Raw genomic sequence first — 22,688 nt, 5'->3', positions numbered from 1 at the left:
TAGCGATCTAAAAGCAAAGGCTGAAAAATAAACTTCGATGAAAAAACCCTAAAATCAGCTCCAAATTTAACGATGAAAATTCAAATTTTGGCTGATAAGCATATGAATATGCCAAACGATGAGGCCCATAAAGATTTTAGAGGAGAGTTAGCACAAGTTAAATCTCTTACAAAATTTCCTTTGCATCCATCTCTCTTATCCCATTCCTTTTCAAGCTCTAGCCAAATAATCATTCATGTACTTTTCATTTGTTGCAGTCTATTTTTTTCTATTCATGTTTTACCATCCCTGCATTTCAAAGGAGCCTCAGTGGTCACTTCCATATTTGGGTACCAACAATTTTGTTGCCCCACATGCCACCAATCCCCTGGGAACTAACACCCTTTGTGCCCATTTGGTTGGGCTTCTCTTGATTCTCTAAAGAATTTGGCCCCGGAAGCTGAAAGCTCTACCAAATTACCAAACATCCCCGAATATTAAACTAGAGATTGTGCGCACCTTAGACTGTGACACAATTTCATAAGCGCCCACCATTAGCATCTCCTATGACTTGTTAATCGCAGCAACACACAAGAGCACGCATGACGCATGGATTTCTTTAAGTTGATGTATATTTACAACAATATATATATTCAAAAGGAATTTCGAATATGAGAGGGAAAATCTCGCCTGGTTAATCTGATGTTGAACAATCAGCTCTATCAATCTTGATAACTCTAGTGTTATATGAACCGCAGAAGCCGCATTTGTGATACAGCCAATGGAACCGAGACCTTCCTTTTCTTTCACAATCGTTACAAAGTATATCCTGGAACAATCAATCATATCAAACGGTATACCCCAGCCACTGAAATTTTTTTAACTAGGAATAGGAGAATAATTTACCTGGCACCGGTCCCGGTATTCCTCAGGAAGCTCTTCTGCGGCCAGCAAGCCATCAAGCATGCCAAAGTATACCTGCAGAGAAACGCGATTTAAAGAACATACATTAACTGCACTACTGAATCAGAAGAACGGAATTTTTTACAAGCTGTTCTGTGTATGGTAAAAATATGGAGTTGGAGAAAATATAATCTATGGTGAATGAAAATAAATGTTATTTAAGTGGTGTAGCTTACTGTCATATCTCCCAAGGATTTAGAGCAGATTGGGCAGGTGTAGTGACTACAGGTGTACGCCTGAAATTTACAAACTTGTCAGAACAGCACTACTCACAGTAAGAGATATCGCTCAAGAAACCATGCATCAGAATGCGACTAGATTATTGTACCTGAAAGCAAGCTGAATGCATGAAATGGCCACAAGGTAGACCTTTAACTGCTGCACTCGATGTAAATAGGAAGTCGCAGCAGATTGGGCAATTCATCTCTAGCATCTTTTCTCGACATTTATGCTCTATCAATTTCATGCCCAGGCAACAGTTGCACTTCATGCAATGGAAAAAATCAATACCCAATCCTTGCCCAAGACGACACAAATTGCAAAAGGGGCAATGGTACACACTCCTGAAAAAGATTCACTATTAGCGTGGTCACCAAAACATTGCAAAGTTGGACCCCATCAATCTCCCGAGTTAGCAAAACTAGCAACCACGTCCTTTTTTTTTTTACCTTTTATCGTCAAAAAACTTGCATACGCTGCAATAATACTTTGCCATGGATAGCCCATTGCAAGAAGGGGTCTGGCAATTTGGACCAACTGGTTGAACTTTCAGGCATTGCATGCACATCATTTCCACCGTTGCTTTCCTGACATATCAGCTCCCCAGACTTAGCAATATCATTTAGCATTTTATATTATAACAAAGCTATAACAACCAACACATAATATGATAGAAAACAGGAGAGTTTCTGCCTCCTATCCTCTCTCACATGTTCTTAAAACTCTGTATACACCTATCATGCAAATACAGCGATTAAAAAACTAAAGACGGAAAAGTTCATATTGGACAACTTTTTGGGCCATCGCATCATTTCAACCAAACATTTACTTGGGAGGAAAACAACAGATGAAGAGAAGAACGAAAGGGACAATACAAAGGCCACAAGTCATGCCTAAAATAATCATTCTGCCTCACTGTTTTGCACAGATATAAATTTATCACAAGGTTCTCTAACTGTAGTTAAATCTTTAACCACTGCATGCTTATTGATGTCTGTTGTTTGGTGTTTAAAAATGAATATTGAACACATTACTACTGCGACCAATACAGAAGTATCATTGGCAGTAAATCTCAAAAAAATAGACAACATGGTTGCAATGAGTTTACCTTTCCATTGTATGGTCACTAACTTTATCATGACAAAACCTGCATGTGAACAGTTTATTGCAGCATGCAGCAACAAGTTTGCATTTCCTTTTGTAATGCTCACAGCCAAAAATCTGATTCTCTGGATCTCGGTATGAAGGACAACATCCAGGTAATACTGTACATCCATTGCAATCTTCTGACTGAGGTTGGGGCGATTTCTGCTGAGCAGCTATCCAGCGGCTGAAAAAATATAATTAGCAAAACAATAGTCATTCAAAATAACTTCCTATATTGTAGTGGAGGAACAGTAGGAAAAGATCCTAAAATTGTTTTCTGAAAATTTCATATAAGAAACCTGGTCATGAGATTTTGGATTAGATAAGCCTTCCTCCTTGGGTCAAGAGTAGAATCACGAGAAACCTTTCGTATCTCAGCCTCAAGCTCACTCTGGTTCATTCGGAAGATGTCCTTCCAACCAGGCTTAAACATCTGTTCACTCTGATCGAACTTTTCCTGGAAATGATCTTCTACAGGCCAAAGCAAAGAACAATAGTTAAGATAATTCAAAATCTGATCATGAAAACTGTAGTGCTTAATCTTTTATCATAAATATACATCCCAGACCCACTACTTTTCTCTCTTCTAACACCATTCTACCTTCCTTTATGCTAAGTCCAACTTCACTAAATCTCTTTTATCACAAATTTACATCATAATAGATTTGCACTATCGCTAGCTAGGACAGTTGAAATTAGTCATCAATTGGGAAGTACTCGTTGTCATGGTGTTATCACTTATCACATATCAACAAATACATGGATATAATTTTACAGCTTCTTTGCTTTTGAACATTTCCCGAATTTCCTTTTGGCCAACTACATTTGTCCAATTAGTGATAATTTTTATTCAGATAACACAGAAACTAACCAATGTATGAAGTTTATATGTTGCTCATTAGAAGGCCAATCTTATTTGTTGATAACCATTGTAAGGGATAACACCTTTATCTAACACAATATATAACAAGTGGGCCTCGATAGAAGTTTCTTCAATGGGGAAAAGGATATAGCTTTGACACAATTTTATGAAATGGAAAACAGTGAGTGCCTACATAACATAGCAAACTAAAATATGGTGGAAGTGGTTGTAGAGGGGAGATGGGATGGAAATTAATTGAGCAGACCTTCTGGATGGGAGGCATCGCTTGAAGGGCCAGAAGAAGTAGGTGATCTCTTCCACCATTCATTTAGCCATTCATCAAACATTGTATTCTTAGTTACTTGCCTCCATGTGTCCAGCATATTGTTCTGTTCATCTAGACTAAGCGCTGATGTAACCCAGGGTAACATTGACTGCAGAACCTCAGCTCCTGTACTTCCAATTATACGGCCTACAATCTTATCCTGCTCCTCTACAGAAAAATGTTTATCAAATAGTGGCCACAATTCAAGTTCTTCTCTATGGACATGATTAGACAGAGTAACCCGGATAGACTTGCACATTCCTTGAAGCTTTGTCAAAAGTTCATTATTCTTTTTGGACCAATCGATCCTATTATATGGATGAATGTGGTTCGCTCCAACTGCATCAGCACCACCAAGAGGATGCTTCAAATCAGCATGCAATTGTGAAAGCTCAAAAAGAATAGTGGATATATCTTTAAATAATTCTTCTTCCTGCTTGTGGTCAAGAGTATATGAGTGGCTGACATTGTGCAGTGTCTCTTTCGATTCAAGAGCAGGAAATACAATTTCATCTTCAGCATTGCTGTGTGCTCTATAAAGACCCCACAGTAAACGAAACCTTCCGATGAATTGGCGAAGGGAAGATTCATCCCCATCTATGAGCTTTCTAGATTCCACATCTAAGAACTCCAAATCTTTGCGAATTGCCTTATGAAATTTGAATATTGTGTCAATTGGCCTTGAAATGTTATCTGGGCCAGAAAAGGCTGCATCTGTCTCCCATGAAAAAAGACTTGAATACAATGAAGGAGCAGAATAATTGAGAGACAGCGATCGGAAGGACTCTGCAGAAGCAAACGAATTGACAGCAAGATTGCTAATTTCTACCCTTAACCCAGGAATGTGACAAGGTCTGTTTTTACATGTCAATGCTACATCAGCCGTTTGTGAGCAGTTGCTTACGTTACTAGATTCTGTGTCATTCCATTTCTTGGCTGGCCTAGAACAAATATCTGATTGTAAAGAACATGGACATAACTGGCAGTCTTTAAACCCATTTTCATCCAATGGGCTGCTCAGTGCCCTTGGTGTCAAGCATATGAATTTTCCAGAGTTAGAGGTGCCCTTTGAGCGACCTTTGCATGCCCAACCAGAGAGAAGAGTGACCAATGCAGCTTCAGAGGAAGGTGCTGTTCAGTTCAACTTATTAGTAAACAGTAAAACGTTGAGATTTTTTTTTTTGGAAAAAAAAAACTGGTGTTTTAAAGAAGAAAATAGTAAACTTGGAGAATAACCTGCCAAAAACATATTCTGAAGAAAAGCTTCTGCATCCTGATCATTCAGCTTCGATACAAACCACGGTAAAACACGCTCCAATAACTTCAACGGTATGACACAGAGACTCTTATATAAAAGTTCCCTTTGTTTCTCTGATGAAAAATGAATCCTAGCTTGAGGAAGTACCTGGATATTTAGATGAATTACATGTTAGACTACATTGGTCACGTGACCCAAGTAGACAACATTCCACTCCTTAACTACAGAGTTTATGTCTAAAATACTAACCTTTGTTTCCTCATTTTTGAAGTGCCTCTCGATTTTCTCCATTATCTGATCAGCTTGTGAACATAGCTCAGAGTAAAAATCCACTGCTGTTGATCTGGCTCCTGTTATTTGGATTTGTTCAATTAAACATCTAAATTTATTAAACCGCCGTTCTTCTTCAGCGTGCTCCTGCTCAAAGGACACTTGATCGTTGACTGCTGGAAATATAACCTGATCCTCTGCAATACTGCAGATCAACATATAAAATCGGCTAGGCCACTATGCTTGGCAAAATCAATATTTGTGCCACAATTCTAGAAATTCCAGTTCTTTTGAAAAAGAAGATGTAAGCTCTACTATTAGCCACATAAAACAAAGAATATGTTATAGCAGGGAACTGGTACCACACATTTATTGTGCTTCCCAGTATCTCGATTGCTCATGTTCTTCTAAGCTGTGTAATGTGCAACTGAAGAAGTAAATGTGTTTAACATGATAGAAACAAGAGCTAATCAATTCTTATGTTGCACATTGAATAAGAAAGTGTTTACATGCAAGCTTTTGAAACAAAGTGGCGCATGAGTTGAGATTCAGAGCCACATACCTGTGGAAGATGCACACATCCGCAATAAATTGAAGTTTCACATTAAAGTCTGATATATCCGAGAAGTCCCCAGATTGTTGGATCCTTCTTGTTTCTTCTACTATATCGCTCAATTCTTTTCGGATAGCATTGTGCCAACACAAAATCTCATCTATTGGATGCATAACAAGCTGACTATAACTAGATTCTGCACGCTTTCTCTTTCCAGTTTTAAAGTGCTCATGTGAGCATCCATACTTGTCTGTTTGATCAATAGCATCCTTGCATCTAACATTGCTTTTTGAACAAGGACTACAAAAATCGTGTGATATTGTTTTCACTGCTTCCCCTCCAATCCACGCAAATACAACCTTCACAAATTTCGAAACTACAGTTAAGTAAAGCATGGCAACATTATTGATAGAAAACGATGCATCAACACGAGACCTGTTGGAGAAGTTTCTCGTCCGGAACTATTTTATGTAAGCAGCTAAGAATATCTTGGTGCTCATCAGATGAAACAGAAGTAGCAAGCCATGGAAGGAACTCTGCCATCATATTGACAGGGATGCTGCATAAGAATTGCCAGACTAAATCAGCTTGCTCTTCATGTGAAAACTTCTTAATGAGCAGTGGGAAGACCTGAAACATTCAGAAATGATTAGACACCAACAGTGTATGGCTGTATGCCCTATGCTGAGAGGAACTTATAATGATAGAGGACACATAATATACCAATATACTAATTAATAATATACGTATGATTTTAAAAAGTGCATGTATGCAGTGAGGAATTGTCATCAAGTACATGGTCTAAATTAATTGCTGCAGCATTTGAGAAACTATCATCGGCCAATGTTGATCTTTATAGTTTAGCTTATCATTTAGTTCTCTAGGCTATCAAAACTTAAGAACACTTTAATCAAAGCTTATATACAATGCAAGCTCAATGTCCTTATACTGCTTAAAGCCGAGTTTTGAACAGTAAATGCAAGTGAAGACACATAACAAGATAGCTCCGTGTCATATATAGAACACAGAAATTGGTGAGCATAAAAAAATGCCAGCCTATATATGCTCAAGCATTCTGCAGTTGGCTTCTGGATTACAAAGCCTTGACAAACACACACACACACACACACACACACACACACACACACACAGAGTAGATAAATAATTGGAGTCAGCACTATAGTTCGTTCTACTTGCATGGTGAGTACCAAGTAGCAAGCAAGTACTTGTGAAGTGGATAGATAGCAGACTTCCAATAAGCAGAAGCGCATAACATTGGTAAGAAATAACTTTCTACAGGGCCTCACCTTCAAGCAAATGTAGAAATGAAGTTGCTCTTTATATGGTCTGTATTGTACTGTACTCTTCATAACTACAGATGCTATATATTCTTCTCTTATGTAGCCCCTTATCTCTAAGATTAAATATATCAAATAAAAAATAGATCCAGAAGCATCATTCCAAATACTTTTATCAAACAGTTGCCAGCTTGATATGATAAATTTCAATATACTAATATAGAACTCTAGTGCACCCAATTAGACTATTGCATCATGTCAGCGCCTCTCATATTGTTGCTCATGAGAAATAGAAAGGCATGTTGGTCTTATTTCGACAAATGACATACAAAGGAATTAACAGAGTAAACAGGGGAAAAGGAAACCTGCTCTTCTTCCTTGGACATATGTTGGGTTATAAACGTTTGAATTGCACCTGTACAGGACGCGAGTTCCCTCCGAAGACCATCATCATTCCGCACATCAAGCTTTAACAGAGAGAACAGGTGTGCAAACAGATCATTTTCCCCCTTATGTTCAAGGGAATACGTGCCTGCTACATTTTTCACTCGAATATCAAGTGCTGGAAAGATAACCTGCAATCAAAAAAACAGATCTTATGCCCCCCAAACGTTCAATATAGTTATATATCATGAATTATGAGAAAGGTCTGGAACTGTTTCACAAATATATCAATCTATAGGTTTGGGGGAGAATTAGCTAGAAGTCAAACTAGTAAGTGTTATGTTCTAAACAATCAACACGACGCTGGTGCAGTCCTTTATGTATAGAAGAGTTTTGCAGTGCAGAACCGAAAAGCTTACTACTGGCACAACATAAATGCAAAGAGAACTAAAATACCCTACCTTACCTATGAAATACCACAGCAACTGTCGTGAACTCCAGCAAAATTCATTTTCATTCAGTGCAGAACAATATTCAACTTTTCATGTTCGGAACGGAATAGTCTTCAATAAAAAATGGATGGGATCCTTCATTGGTTCCTGACTCTCAGCCACTAATCTGAAGGAACTTAAATAGAGTAGAATTTACCCTTTGCATGAGTAGGCAGTTCATATTGGCTACACTAGTCCGGTTAACATAAGCTAACGATGTAATCCGAGATGAAACCCTGTGACTTTGATGCATAATTGCATAATGTTCAGGACTCAGAAATTTTAACATGTACTTTTGCATATTCAGTCTAAGACAGTATAGGCCACTGATGGGGACATCACCAAAAGGATAAAAAAAACAATGCAGTATACTGTTCGCAATCACATGGCTAAGTAGATGCAAATGCATCTCAGAAGATCAACATGAACATAACAGTGTGTCCACAACTAAGTTGTACAACCAACCAACCATGCCTGCAAACTTCATTCATTTTGAGATAATGTTGGTTTCACCTCAATTCAACACAAATCCAACCCAAATCCTCCAACCAATGCCACGATTTCCGAACCCAGAGCCTCACACTACCCAATTCTGCACGCATAACACACACCGCATGGTGTCACTCCCCGCAATTCTACCATAAACAACGCCGGAACAGCGATCCCGCGCGAGAGAGGAGAGAGGAAGAGAGGGGCTACGGCCGCGGCGGCGGCATTCACCCCGTACGTACCGCGTCCTCGGCGTCGCAGTGGTGCCTGTAGACGGAGAAGAGGAAGCGGCACCGCCTCTCGAGCTCCCCCACGTCGCCGGACCGCTCCGTGGCGAGGCGCACGGCCGCGGCGTGCAGCCTCTCCAGCTCCGCGCGGATCGCCTTGTGGAAGTAGACGAATATCAGCATCGGCGCCTCGGCCGCCGACCCCGCGGTGGCGGCCGGTGGAGAAGGCGAGCGCGGCATCACCGCGGCGGCGATCGAGCCCTCGTCGGCCAACGGGGTCGCCATCCTCCTCCTCGTCGTCGGCGGCGGCGGAGGCGGCTGCTCCGCGTGCGCGTCTGATTCGCTCGCTCGGATAAAATAATGCGCCACTTTTCGCCTCCGCTTGTCTGTGTGCGCTCCTCTCTCTGCCTCTGTGGGCTGCTTGTATTTGTAGCCAATGAGATGAGAGGTGGAACAGCGAGTGGACACCGTGGCCTTGTGGGCCCCCACTCTCTTAATTCTTTTCTCGATGCCACGAAAGATTTAGGTGGTGCTCGGTAACGAGGGGCTAAACTTTAGCCCCTCTCACTATCTTAGAGTGAATTTGTGTTTTTGTCGTTTTTAGTATCTTAAGTTTTAGATTGGATTATCCTTTATCTATTTTTCTCCAATCTTTTTTATTTTGGATTAGGTTTTTTTTCTATTTTTATGTTTTGACCACCCAAAGTATCTTCACAAGCACAACATTAGCATCAAGCACATTGGCACCATCATACCGATGATATCCTCTGTTGACGTGCAGTTAACATCTTTGTTAGAGAAGAGATTGGATGTGGCTAGATAAAAACGTTAGGGTAGTTCAAAGGATAACAAAGATAAAATAAATTTATATAGTCCAAAGTGAAGATATTAGATAAATATGGTCCAAACTAAAACTTACTCCAGTAGGTATGAAAAGATGGCACAAACTATAATTCGCTTGTAGATTTATCATATCTAGTATTAGATTAGTTTATTTTATGGCAAAAGAGTATATTTATACACATCACCATGTATATCAGTCACACACCAATGACTTTCGCTTCCGGCCCAACTTGAAAATTAAGCATATATTGTTTGTAGGCAAATTTTACTACATAACACTTAAAATTTATGCAATTTACTGGTAAATATTATAAAAACGTGTCACGGCTGAAAGGCACTTAAAAAAAAGTAATTTGTTGGGGACACTTTCAGCTTAATTGGAAAGAGGAATTCTTCAAAAAGACAAGAATGCCCCTAAGGTCAAAAGCTTCGAGCTGAAACTGGAGCTTAGATTGAATATAATGTATGCTAGTGATGTACTTAGAGTGATGGCAAATTTAGAGTTTCATGGTTTCTAAATTTGTACTCTAACATCATGTTTAAAGCTTGTGGTCTTTAGGGGCATTCTTATCATCATTAAGAATTTATCAATACAATTGAGCCGAAAGTGTTCTCTAACAAATTATCAGTTTTTTTAAGTCTTTTAGCTATGACACCTTTTTCGATGTCTATGAGCAAATTACGCAATTTTTTAATGTCCAGTAGCAAAATTTGTCTTGTTTGTAAATCGTAATTTTGGAATGGAACAAAATACACTTGTAACTAGCCCTAAATTCGTGTACAATGTGCAACTAAAAGTTTGACAGCTCAAACTTAAAACTGAACGAGAATAACTTCCAGTCACGTTTTGAACTTTTGAATTGAAGCAACTTTCAATTGAAATCCACCTGGGTTAACATATATAACTGTGAGATTACGCCTGGGCTCCGTACGAATTCATGCATGCACATAGAAAACAAATCGTGTGGCGCGTGGCACCGATCGAGCAAATCGGTCCGGTAATTAAAACCATTGTTAATCAGACGAGACAAATTATAATCTAATATATACTAAAATCTAATAGTAGTAGTATAATCTGATCTTGCAGGTCTCTGTCACCTCCAACGACGCGTACGTACGTACCATGCAGTCAATGACATTTCAGGGCTTGATCAGATTCAGAGAGATAAACATAAAACAAGTCCCAGAATGGAAGAAGCATCAGATCGCAACAAACTGGTTTCTGGTTGCCTGACCCTTCCATGCCCCGAAAGGATGCTGTCGAGGTATCCATCTGCTTTCCGCTATACTACTAATTTAATTATGTATCGCCCAGATTGTGGGATGGAATGATTGAGTATTCAGGCGGCGTGAGGCGTGCGCGCTCTCCACCCATGCCTGGATATGTTAATCTGCATTCTGTAGTCTGCTTACCCTTGCGTCGCAATCACATTATCTGAAGACTGAAGTTGAACATATACTGTATATAGCATGGAGTATTCTGTTTATGCAAGTTACACATATAGACATACTGTTTTCAGATAGATGTATGTACGACCATATTAATATCCGAACAACATCGATCCGCATTACTCCCTCCATATTTATAAAGGAAGTCGTTTAGGATAATATTTAAGTCAAACCTTAAAAATATAAATCATGAATAACTCTCAAGTTATTAAGTTTGAAAATATAAAAATTATATGCATAGATTTGTCTTGAAAAATACTTTCATAAAAGTATACATATATCACTTTCCAATAAATATTTTTATAGAAATAAGAAATCAAAGTTGTGTTTTGTAGACCATGTCGCTGTCTTAAACAACTTCCTTTACGAGTATGGAGGGACTTCCTTTACGAGTATGGAGGGAGTATGTAGGTGCAATTTGGAGAGATGAACATATCAACAATCATCATGCGAGCTGATAAAAACGAGACTCACTTTGTGAATACTCAGCTAGTTAGTTTTTTTTAAAAAATAAACATGTTCATTAGGATTTAAGTCCTAGACGTAGCGTTATTCTTTTAGTGATTGGCATCGTACACATCGACAGCGAGATATTTATTATGACTTCATTAATTGATTGGCGTCGTACACATCGATAGCGAGATATTTATTATGACTTCATTAATTTCAAAATATATTGGTGTCCTATATACGTGTGTTCATCAAGTGAGTGTATATGCGTTTGTATTTTTTTTTTTAGAAAAAAAGAAATGTGACTGACTTTCAGTTGGAACTTGGGATCCAGTCACCAGATAACTTTAAACAAACACAAAAAGAGGCAGATTAATTAATAATCTTCGTTAGGTATTGAGGTGGACGCATGTGCATGCTGTATTCATGCACGAATGCAAGCATGTGCCTCAGCTGCCTTGACCAGAAAAACGAAGATAAGCTTAAGATAACCAGCCCTTTTTCTCCATGTTCTTTTAAAATACTCCCTCCGTATTTTAATATATGACGCCGTTGACTTTTTAACAAACGTTTAACATTTCATCTTATTTAAAAAATTTGTGTAATTAACATTTATTTTATTGTGACTTGATTTATCATCAAATGTTCTTTAAGCATGACATAACTATTTTTGTATTTGCATAAAAAATTTGAATAAGACGAATAGTCAAACGTTGGTTAAAAAGTCAACGACGTCATACAATAAAATACGGGGGGAGTAGCTAGCTAACTCTTCATATGCAAGACTGTGTATGTGCTATCGTGGCAGAAGCTAGTAGGATCGATCGCGAATGCACAAATATAAGTGATTTTTGGTGAAAGGAAAGGACAGGGACATATATGCGGATATGATTTGAGTGGAACAATCACCTCGTCACACTGGATATTCGGATGGTAGTGGGAGGCAGAGGTTCATGCTGTCCAAGTGGTGAGTCACTAGCTACATAGACGGATACAGATCATACAGGTGGCTGCATGTACGCAAGCTAGAATGAAAGTGCATGCGTCGTTGGATCGAGCTGAGTCGATCGATCGATCAAACTCAACCAGCCCATATGCACACAGATGCACTATGTATTGCCATGGTTGCAGCGATTGCGATGCTAATTAGTTCGGCCGAGTCGTCATTTGTTTCAGTACTTTTCAGGGGGAAAAAAGGAGAGTCCTTGTCATGATAGAATTGCAGCAGCCTTAATTTATTTTGCCGGCATTTTGAACAACCTGATGAGTGATGACCTGTCTTGAGATCGATCCAAGTCGAAGCTTGCCTGAATCATGCATGAAGTCGCGGACACGTTTGCACGTACGCTAGCTCCAAGTGAGCACTCCCCCCAAATCGTTGATCTCCGCTCGAGTGATTGACCGAGAGAGCTGCATGATTAGCTGTTTCGGTTCAGAGATTCCAATAATTAGTGATTAGCTTCTTCTGTTCGGATGAGCCTGGAAAGAAGACTAATCTATGGAACAACGCGACGAGACCGGCGGGCGCGCCCGGCTTATCGCCGATTGCCATCGCACTCGCAGCGCGCGCGCGCGTGGCGTGCGGCCGTGCGGTGCGGGTGTGGCTTGCCGCGCGCGAGGGAACGCGGACGCCGTGCGGGCACGAGGCGCTCACGTGCTCGCCTGCTGCGGTGCTGCCTGCTCCCGAGCCAGCGAAGCCGTACGTGCACTCACCAAGTATCACGCGTAGGCGTAGGTTTTGCGCCACGAACTTGCCGCAATAACGCGAACGCACGCTGTCAGGCGCGCCGCCAGGGGATAAAGCAAAAAATAAAAATAAAAATCCGGTCAAAGGAGAGTCGGGGTTTTAAACTCCGAGCCCCTCCTATCTCGTTAAAAAAATAACTCGGCCCTTTTGAGGTTGTATATGAAGGATACGTTTAGTTCTCAAACAAAAACTTTTCATCTTGTCACATCAAATATTTGAAAACATATATGGAGTATTAAATATAGAAAAAAAACTAATTATATAAACTATGTGTAAATTACGAGACGATTTTTTTAAACATAATTGCGCCATGATTTGATAATGTGGTGTTACAATAAACATTTGCTAATGAAGTCCGGCTCTGGGGGTTCGGAATTTTAATCACCGAACCCCCTTGATGTCATATGGCGTCGTCACGCGCTTGCTCTCGCTTCCTCCCCGCTGCGTGGCTGTATGTATTGCTAGAAGCCTAGAATGAAGTGTATGCGTCGTTGGATCGAGCTGAGTCTATCAATCGATCATTCAAGGGCTAGAATGAAGATTTTGGCCCCGTTTGGTAGGGATCCAAACTCCAACTCCCAACTCTAAACTCTAACTCCAGTGAGAGCTGGCTCCTATAGGAGCTGAGGTGGGGACAGAAAGTGTTTGGCTAGACTATTCAGCTCCACGACACCATATTCCTCGTCAGCATTTCATCGAACACCTTGTTGGCGTCAACCTATCGTGGTCGCCGCCCGCGAGCCGCCGCCGCCGGTCAGCCCACACCCACCAATTGTCGACGCCGCCGCCGCCGCCGGGCAGCCCGCGAGCTGCCGCCTCTGGTTAGCCCGTGAGCTACCACCGCAGCCTGTCGACACCGCCGCCCACGCGCCGCTGCCACCGCCATCGCCCGTGCTGCCCTCGCCACCGCGTGCCCCCGCTACTGCGGACGCGGCCTGTCGCCTCCACCGCGTACCGCCGTCAGCCGCCACCGCCGACGCGACTCAGCCGCCGCTCGCTGCCACCGACGCAAATGAAACCTTCCATGGCCGGCCGTTGGGAGGAGGATGGGGGAGGAGAGAGAACGGGAGGAGAGGGGATAGGAAGGGTAGTTCAGTGGCATTTTTATGTAAATAGACTAAAAAATTAAAGGGTAGTGGGTCTTTAAGGTGGAGTGGAGCTGTGGAGTAGCAAAAACCCAACTCCACCCCTGTAGTACAAATTTATGAAGTAGCTCTACTAACTCCGCTCCGAAAAATGAATAATATGTACTGTTTGGCACAGCTCTAACTCTAGGTAAATTAGGTAAATTGAAGGCGGGGGAGGCGCCCCTCGCTTGCTGCATGCGTTGCTCGGGCCAGCCACGAGCCGCGGCCCGCACCACTCTCGCTCACCAAGGCAGCAAGGCCTCACGCAGCCGCTGGGCCCCGGGCCCGGCTAGACTGGCCAGCGCGCGACGCGAGATGGGCCTAGTTCAGATCGTGCCTCTGCTCATGTTTTGAGCTTTGGCAGTTGACACTAACAAGCTTGCAAGCTCCACCCTCCACTCAGAAGTCAGAAGTCTGAGCTTATTCCATACTTTCTCAATGTTGTATCAGGGCAAATTACAGGATGAAAAGAATCATCAGTAACTGGTTACTCAATACTCATACCAAACGCTATCACAACTTCAGAAGTTTCTATGTACATTTCGTCATTTCCGCTGTTTCAAAGATATATAAAATAACATAATTTACATCAACCGGCAGGCAAAAAAAAAAAAACCAGTACGCTGTCCGGTACAAAACAAGCGAATCTCGACCGACAGAGAGGTTACTGGCTAGTGTTCGGCGTCGTGCTCATGCTGTCCCATGGCGCGTGCACGGTGTTGGGCGAGCACGGCGAGCCCCTCTTGCCGCCTTTCTCCGCCGCCCTGCACTCGTCCTGGATTCCCCGGAGGACGTCGGCCACCTCCTTGATCGGCGGCCGCATCTCGCCGTTGTGCTGCAGGCACCGGAACGCCAGCTCGGCGACCATGGTCATCGTCTTCCTCGTCGCCTCGTCGGAGCTGTACCCGAGCTCGTCGTCCACCAGCTGGTCCACCTGGCACCTCTGGATCTTGTTGACCGCCATGCCGGCCAGGTTGATCTCGTCGCGGTCCCGCGTCACGTCCACCGCCGGCTTCGACGAGATGAGCTCCACGAGCACCACGCCGAAGCTGTACACGTCGCTCTTGTCCGTCAGCTGGTAGCACTGGTGGTACTCCGGATCCACATACCTGCCGCGTCAAACACAAGATCGCATCACCATCAAGAACATGGCACCATGTCACCGGCAAGAGATTTGCTCCGGTCCAATAAAAGGTATCTCAATATGCCAAATCGTTTTCGATCGTTGGTACCATGAGGTATTGGTACCTCGACATATTTTTTATTGGAATGGAGCAAATCTCCACCGGTAATGGCGAGACAGCAATGGAGCAGAGGCAGAGCGTCAGTCATGGCGTACCCTGGCGTGCCCTGCGGCGCGGTGGAGACGTGAGTGGCGTCACGCGGGAAGAGGCGGGAGAGGCCGAAGTCGGCGACCTTCACGTGGAAGTTGGCGTCGAGGAGGATGTTGTTGGTCTTGACGTCGCGGTGCACGATGGGCGCCGGCTCGACGGCGTGGAGGTACGCCAGCGCGGCGGCGGCCTCGACGGCGACGTTGAGGCGGAGCGGCCATGTCAGGGCGCGCTCCGGCGCGCGGTGGCCGTGCAGGTGGTCCGCGACGGTGCCGTTGGGCACGAACTCGTACACCAGCAGCAGCTCCCGGCTGCGGCTGGACGTGCACCCGTAGAACAGCACGAGGTTCGGGTGGCGCAGCCGCGACAGTATCGCCGCCTCGTTCACGAACTGCTCCACTCGCCGGCAGCTGTTGTTGTACAGCCTCTTCACGGCCACCACGCGGCCATCTCGGAGCTCACCTGAACACATTTCCAGATCAACCAAAAACCCAACGAAATCAACTACATCCTCCGTTACAGGTTATAAGTCGTTTTAACTACTCTAAATTTAACTAAATTTTGTAGATAAATATAATAATATTTACAACACCAAATTTGTTCAGTTAATAAATCTATAATTGAATATATTTTTATAATATATTTATGTTAAGTTAAAAAAATTATTATTTTTTATACAAACTTAGGCTGTGTTTAGTTCTACGCCAAAATTGAAAGTTTGAATAAATTGGAACGATGTGATGGAAAAGTTGAAAATTTGTGTGTGTAGGAAAGTTTGATATGACGGAAAAGTTGGAAGTTTGAGAAAAAAGTTACAATCTAAACTGGGCCTTCCTAAAGACAACTTGTAACCTGAAACGGAGGGAACTGAAAATACCTTTGTAGACGGTGCCGAAGCCGCCGTCGCCGAGCTCGCGGGCGTCGCTGAAGCCGTCGGTGGCCTCCTCGAGCTCCTCGTAGGCGAAGTGGTGGGTCTGCAGGTAGTGGAAGCTGCCGGACTCCATGAACTTGTCGCTGCTGCCTTTCGACCGCGGCGTCCCGCCGGAGGTGGTGTACTTGAGCAGCCTCGACGACGAGGTCATCTTGTACTGTCTCCTCTTGCGAATGTACAAGAAGGACACAACGAGGAGAAGCAGGAACAGAACACCGGAGGCGATGGAGGTTGCTGAAAGTAGCAAATGGGGATGAAAGTTGTTCAGAAAAGAACATTTTTCACAGAAAAAAAAATAGATGCACTACTCCGTATATGTTAGTGGCAATCCTACTTATTAGAGTTTGTTGCTTACAATTTTGTACTCGCAATATGTCCAATTAGTTGACTAATTACACTCATAATAACGGGTTCCTGTCAGTAATATTTTCTGTTGCTTAGATTCAGATTTCCGGAAAAATATATATAGGAGGCAGAGTTTTCATATATTTACCTATTGCAATAGCCTTTTTCTTCGACATCTTTGATCCTGCAAAATCATGAAACAATTGTATCAACGCAACAATCAGCAAGCGACAACATTAGCTAACTTTTTGACTAATTTTTTTGTTACAAGTCATAAAAAAATAGAAGGCATGCATGCTCCTTTAGAAAAAAAAGTCACAGTATCACACTAAAAGTGCATCATGATACCGGTCTTATTTTTCATCTTCTTCCTTCTTCTAAGGAGATATTTAACCATTGGCCATATTTAGATGTGGCAATTAACTTTTTGCCACTAGATCCACATGTCATAGACACATGTGGACCCACATGTCATTGAGATAGGGGTGACAAATAGTTATTTGCCAAATCTAAAAGTGGCAAATAGTTAAAAGCCCCTCTTCTAAGACTTCTGCATCTTATGGGATGAGAAAACAAGGAATACATGAAAATGGTCAACTTGGTTTGCCATACAACACGAACTTAATTATTTAAACGTTTTGGTCAAAAAGAAACTAATTCAGTTCATACTACCTAATCCCCTAGTTGCCAATTTTGATAATGCTTATAGAGTTATAGGTAACAGTCGACATCAAGAAGAGAAAAATCTATAAATTTAAGTGAAGAGACTAATTCAGGGTAACTTTGAATTTTGTAGACTTGCAGAACGTAAGCAAATACTTGTCATTTGGGCCATTTCAAATGCACACAAATCAAAGGTTGATCAAGGCTCCGTCAAAACTAGAACATCACCAAAAAAAATGGCACATTAATCAAAGAAAGCAAAGAGAATCGCCACTCACTATCCTATCTTGTCTAAGATGAGGTCACCAGATTAAACTATAGGACACCAAACATAGCAGAAACAGAGCATCTTGAGTCAAACATAGTTGTCCCAATCGAAACAAATGAACTAAAAAAACAACCTTAACACCAACCTTGACTTGCCCTCAAGTTTGGTTAGAAGATACATAGGGGTACCTGATGAAGAACATGATCCAATAGCTTGACCATAAGGGCAGTAACATGTATACTGATCAGGAAAACTGCCATTAAACCCACAATGCCCTCCAGAAGCCTTACAATCACTACACCAACCTAGCCCAACTTTCCATCTCGCCGTGAAACCTCCTCTAATCACATCCGCAAGGCTAGAATTTCCAGCAGCCAATGAGCCTGCCATGGTTGAGTTGCATGGAACAACGATAGTTGAGCTGCATGATCCCAGAAAATCTGATTCCAACGAGTCATCCTTGTTCTTGTGCAACCTATAGTAGGAGCTTCCCCCAGAAATGCACGACACAAGATCATAGAAAAAAGGCAGAGAGGAAGACTTGGCACTGCAGTTGACATAGGCCGTCAGGAACTGATCACGATCTGTGTACATGAACCTGCTCTCGTCGATGGTGGTGTTGTGATAGCGATCCGGGCATGTATCCTGAGGTTGAGTTTGATCGATGACCGCAAGAAACTTGTTGCCATAGTCGATACCTGTAACCTGGAACGCGGTGGAATTCATGTGGATCATGAGCTTGTTGTCTGGGTTGCAGATGAGACGGTATCCTGGGTAAGAGCAGTAGTCTGGACGGTGGACGCCATTCGCCGAGAAGGGGTAATCGATGTCGAGCTTGAGTGATCCGCACTGGTAAGAAGCTGGGGTGCAATTTGTGTACCGGAAGTAGTCACCGGATTCTTGCACAGAAGGTGGCACCGATGAGAGTAGGATGATGATGAGCAATGGCAACGCACATAGGGGATGCATCTTCTCAAAGGTGTGGTGATGAAGAGCAACAAGAAAAGGGGAGAGGAAGAGGATACTAGCTAGCTGCCTGCCTGGGGTAGATGTATGGACGAGAAATGCAATACCAGATGAGTGTACTACTACTACTTAAGACGGCGATTAAGTCACTGCACGGCTTATTGATTGTCTTCATATAGGTCAAGAGAGGACGGCCGAGAAGAATTCATGAGACAGATCATGGCGTCAGATTTCAGGAAGTTAGAGCTATTCAATGGGTTATGGTTTTTCTTTTCTCCTTCCGTGGCGGCTCAGCCGGAAGGAAATTTCGGGCAAACAGTTGGTACAAGTCAAAGATTTGAGGCGTCTTGGTACCTGTTCTTTATGTGAACTGGCACGTCGCACTCTCGTCTGGCTCACGTCAAATTAGATTGCGATGGTCAAAAGTCAGAACCTTCGTCTTGTTCTAGGAGAAGTTACCCACCAACTGTGACTACTGATCACCAGTGATCTTCAACTCGAAGGCATAGTGGTGCACTTGCGCTCACAGTAGGGGTGGATAAAAAGCTCGAAACTCGTGTCTCGGATTGATTCGAACTCGTAATCTTAATGAGTCAAGTCGAGCTAGCCTTTTATCTCGTGAGCTTAACGAGCTAGCTCGCGAGCTGCTTGTTTAGCTCGTTAGTATAAAATATCACCACATCTTCATGAACTTACTGTTTCTTGACTAGTGCTTAGTTTTTTAATTACATCAAAACTATTCATATTTAGAGAGTATTATACCCCCTCCGTTTTTTAATAGATGACGCCGTTGACTTTTTCTCACATGTTTGACCATTCGTCTTATTCAAAAAATTTACGTAACTATAATTTATTTTGTATGAGTTGTTTTATCACTCATAGTACTTTAAGTGTGATTTATATCATATACATTTGCATAAAATTTTTGAATAAGACAAATGGTCAAACATGTGAGAAAAAGTCAACGGCGTCATCTATTTAAAAAACGGAGGTAGTATTAGTTAGAGTTTATTATTATGTTAATACGTAATAAAATGTTAAATTTAAAATTATTAATATGATATTAATGAGATATAACTCGTTAACGAGCCTAACGAGTTTAACGAGCCAGCTCGCGAACTGAGCCAAACTAGTCTTCTAGCTCGTTAACATTAACGAGGCTCGTTAAGACAACAAGCTCAAACGAACCGAGCTGGCTCGTCCACCCCTACCTCACAGGGATTTCACAGTTCCTAGTACCAATTACCAAATAACCTCTGCCAAATAAACGAGAATTCTGGGGTGAAAATAGGAGTTTCTAGATACTTTGCTGCCGTCATACCGGTTGGCACAAGCAGTGCCGTCACCAACATGGCAGAACGCATCAACAAAACCAGGTTTCATTTTCTATCAAGAAAGATGTGCGGGGATGCCTACCACACCTATACGAACAGCAATTGGCTTTTGGGATGCCACAATGCATTCATGCAACACTGTCAAAGTTACCCGCAAAAAAATGTTTTGTTTCGTTAGCAAGCAATTAAAAGTTGGAGTGAGATCACGCTTACAACTTCTAGCACTTAAAATTTATTTTAAAATATAATAATAATTGACTGATATTCTTTTCTCAACCAATTACTAACCCTCATCATTCACTTTTTCTAACTAGCTTTCACTTCTCAATTAATCGTAACTTCTTCCCATTTAATTCTACCTACTTTTTAAATAACTTGTCAAACTTTAAAACTTCTTATATTTTGGGACATAGGTAATATATCATAGACACACTTCATTCATTCCAAAATAAATCAATCTGGTACGAGATATGATATATTTTAGTTTTACGAATTTGGATAAACAAACAGTTATCTAAATTCGTAGAACTACTATATGTGATGTTATGTATTACGTTAGTTTATTTTGGAATGAAAGTAAATGCTAGGTAGTAGTAATTAATTTTTTTGAATGAAAGTAATACTCACCGCAGTCTGTTTTGCTGACGTGGCCATCGGAGCACAGGCATCCCAGGAACGTGGTGTTCCCGTCGTAGCTGCAGCGTCCCCCGGATACCTCGCAACCATGGCACATCCCCGCCGTCGGGTCCCAGCTCAGCTGGAACCCGCGCTTCAGCACGGCGCCGTATCCATCACCGCCCAATACGCCGTAGTCGTTCTCGAGCCAATCCTTGAGCACCGGCGCCACCACCACCTCCTTGCACACCCCCAACCATCCCCTCTCTTCTCGCACGTCCACGTCAGGCTGCGCCGCCACGAAAGACGGCCCCAGCTGGAAGTCGACGAAGCTGCTGCAGTTGATCGGGCGGATGTACGGCGGCGGCCGCAGCACGACGTCGGCCGCGGGGTAGCAGTCGAAGAAGAAGGTGACGCTGTCGTTGCTGGGGCTCGGGAACGTGAGCACCGGAGGGAGGGTGACGTTGTGCTTCACCCTCGGGCAGTCGCCGCCGTCGAGCGCGTCGGAGTCGGCCACCGTGACGGTGTGGTTGCCGTGGTTGATCTCCAGGACGGTGTAGTTGTAATTCCCGAGTCGCAGGATGGCGCGGTCGTGGTCGCAGATGATGCCCAGCCACGGGTAGCCGCAGTAGCTGGTGTTCCCGTCGACGACGACGACCTGATCCGTCGTGTTGGAGAGGTAGAAAGGGTACTTGATCTCCACGTGGTCGCCGCAGAAGATTGGGCTCGCGCATATGGCGGCGTCGTACGTTCCGCCGCCGGCAGTGGCCGCGCCACCGCCGCCGACGACGACGACGGAGAGTACTAGGAGGTGGAAGAGTAGTGGCGGCATGGCGACGACTGCGCACGGTGCGAGCTTACACCGGCTGCTTAAATTTTTTTTGTGACATCGTGTTGGCGAACTACTAGCTTGGTCCTATACTAAAACGGACTTCTTGAGCTGCACGACGGCACGAGCACGAGCTTGACCTGAGGGGGTTGGTGTGCGGTAGGTATTTGGGGGGTACGTGGCGTGTTGGGATTGGTTGGGGGTAGGTGCAGACGTGCAGTTGGGGTTCGCTGTCTTCCACCGGTTGCTGGTGGCACGCCACCGGACGACGACCTCGTGGGAGTCGTGCGTCTGCGTCCGGTCGGGTGGGGACTGGGCCAGGCTGCATGGAGCCATAGACGCATGCTGCTGCTACTGTCGTTTTCGTGGCAAATAAACAACATGCTGCTACTCGTTTCAGATTCTTTCTCATTGTCTTTTTTGTGATTTTCGATGGAAAGGAAACATCCGCACATCCGGTCCGCGTCAAATGTGGGCAAGTAGTTAGAGACCAGTACAGTCACTACATTAATTAGAGGCTATAACATTACAATAGTTAAAACAATACAGTCTCTAACTATTAATGTACCAAAATACTTTCTTACTAGTCATCTTTCCTTTATTAGACTCAATGCAACAAAATATTTCTAATAAATGCTAAGAGTCGACTCTATACCGTTGTCATGCGTAGCAACCATCTTTCTCTTTTCTTCTTCCTCTCTCTTCCACATCACCAAATATTCTTGCATGACAATAAAAAGAGACGCTAATAAAGATCATTGTACATGCCCTAATGCTCTTTACAAACAAATTAACAACCCAAAGTGTAAGAAAGTGATGAGCAGTCGTCTTTTGAGTTTTGAATGGCAGATGCTCTTTATTTGGTCTGCTACCATGAACTTATTAGCTGCCGTTCCAACTGCTACTTCCAGAACGGAATGATCCTGCAATTTCATACTACTGTGACAAAGTACCTTCGTATTCTATGGATGATGCCATTAACTTTTTTTTACACACATTTAATCATTTATCTTATTAAAAAATAACGTAATTATCATTTATTTTGTTACAAGTTATTTTATACTAAAAATACATAAGCATGTTTATATATTATTCATCTGCACAAAATTTTTAAACAAGGTGAATAGTCAAACTTGTATCTAAAAGTTAAGCATGTCATCTATTAAAAACAGATGGAGTAAAATTTTCTTACATAATGCTAAGATGTCATTAAGAAATGAAATTTCACACTACTATGCCATATTAGTGCCCCTTTTAGGACCTTTTAAGATTCGGATTGATTACCTAGAGGTTTTGTTCACCTCCTTCTTTCTCAATTTTCCTGGA

The 22,688-nt window shown here is 42.7% G+C and overlaps 2 protein-coding genes across 5 annotated transcripts; both read right to left on the bottom strand.

Moving 5' to 3' along the window:
• Positions 1-541: 541 nt before the first annotated feature.
• LOC127773873 (zinc finger protein BRUTUS-like) lies at positions 542-8,849 on the bottom strand. 3 transcript variants are annotated; one of them, XM_052300091.1, is made up of 14 exons: positions 8,480-8,849; positions 7,239-7,448; positions 6,011-6,205; positions 5,585-5,934; positions 5,002-5,227; positions 4,731-4,899; positions 3,435-4,625; positions 2,607-2,778; positions 2,270-2,491; positions 1,611-1,748; positions 1,271-1,505; positions 1,119-1,178; positions 886-957; positions 542-808 (listed from the first exon to the last, which is right to left on the bottom strand). In XM_052300091.1, the coding sequence occupies exons 1-14, from the start codon at positions 8,747-8,749 to the stop codon at positions 674-676; spliced, it is 3,645 nt and encodes a 1,214-aa protein (XP_052156051.1). In that variant the 5' UTR covers positions 8,750-8,849; the 3' UTR covers positions 542-673. The 3 variants fall into 3 exon arrangements, with proteins under 3 accessions (XP_052156051.1, XP_052156052.1, XP_052156053.1); XM_052300092.1 differs by having other exon boundaries at positions 2,607-2,775; XM_052300093.1 differs by lacking the exon at positions 8,480-8,849 and having other exon boundaries at positions 6,011-6,134; positions 7,239-7,353.
• Positions 8,850-14,600: 5,751 nt separating this feature from the next.
• Positions 14,601-21,455, bottom strand: LOC127775047 (LEAF RUST 10 DISEASE-RESISTANCE LOCUS RECEPTOR-LIKE PROTEIN KINASE-like 1.2). 2 transcript variants are annotated; one of them, XM_052301359.1, is made up of 5 exons: positions 20,546-21,455; positions 16,836-16,871; positions 16,289-16,576; positions 15,420-15,873; positions 14,601-15,189 (listed from the first exon to the last, which is right to left on the bottom strand). In XM_052301359.1, exons 1-5 carry the CDS (start codon positions 21,363-21,365, stop codon positions 14,745-14,747), a joined length of 2,043 nt encoding a protein of 680 aa, XP_052157319.1. In that variant the 5' UTR covers positions 21,366-21,455; the 3' UTR covers positions 14,601-14,744. The 2 variants fall into 2 exon arrangements, with proteins under 2 accessions (XP_052157319.1, XP_052157320.1); XM_052301360.1 differs by lacking the exon at positions 20,546-21,455 and adding an exon at positions 17,807-19,427.
• Between the last annotated feature and the right edge of the window lie 1,233 nt (positions 21,456-22,688).

The sequence above is a fragment of the Oryza glaberrima genome, chromosome 5 (genome assembly GCF_000147395.1).
Source record: "Oryza glaberrima chromosome 5, OglaRS2, whole genome shotgun sequence".
Taxonomy (NCBI): Eukaryota; Viridiplantae; Streptophyta; class Magnoliopsida; order Poales; family Poaceae; genus Oryza; species Oryza glaberrima.
Note: the sequence above shows the minus strand (reverse complement) of the source record. Positions and strands in the feature narration are given on the sequence as shown.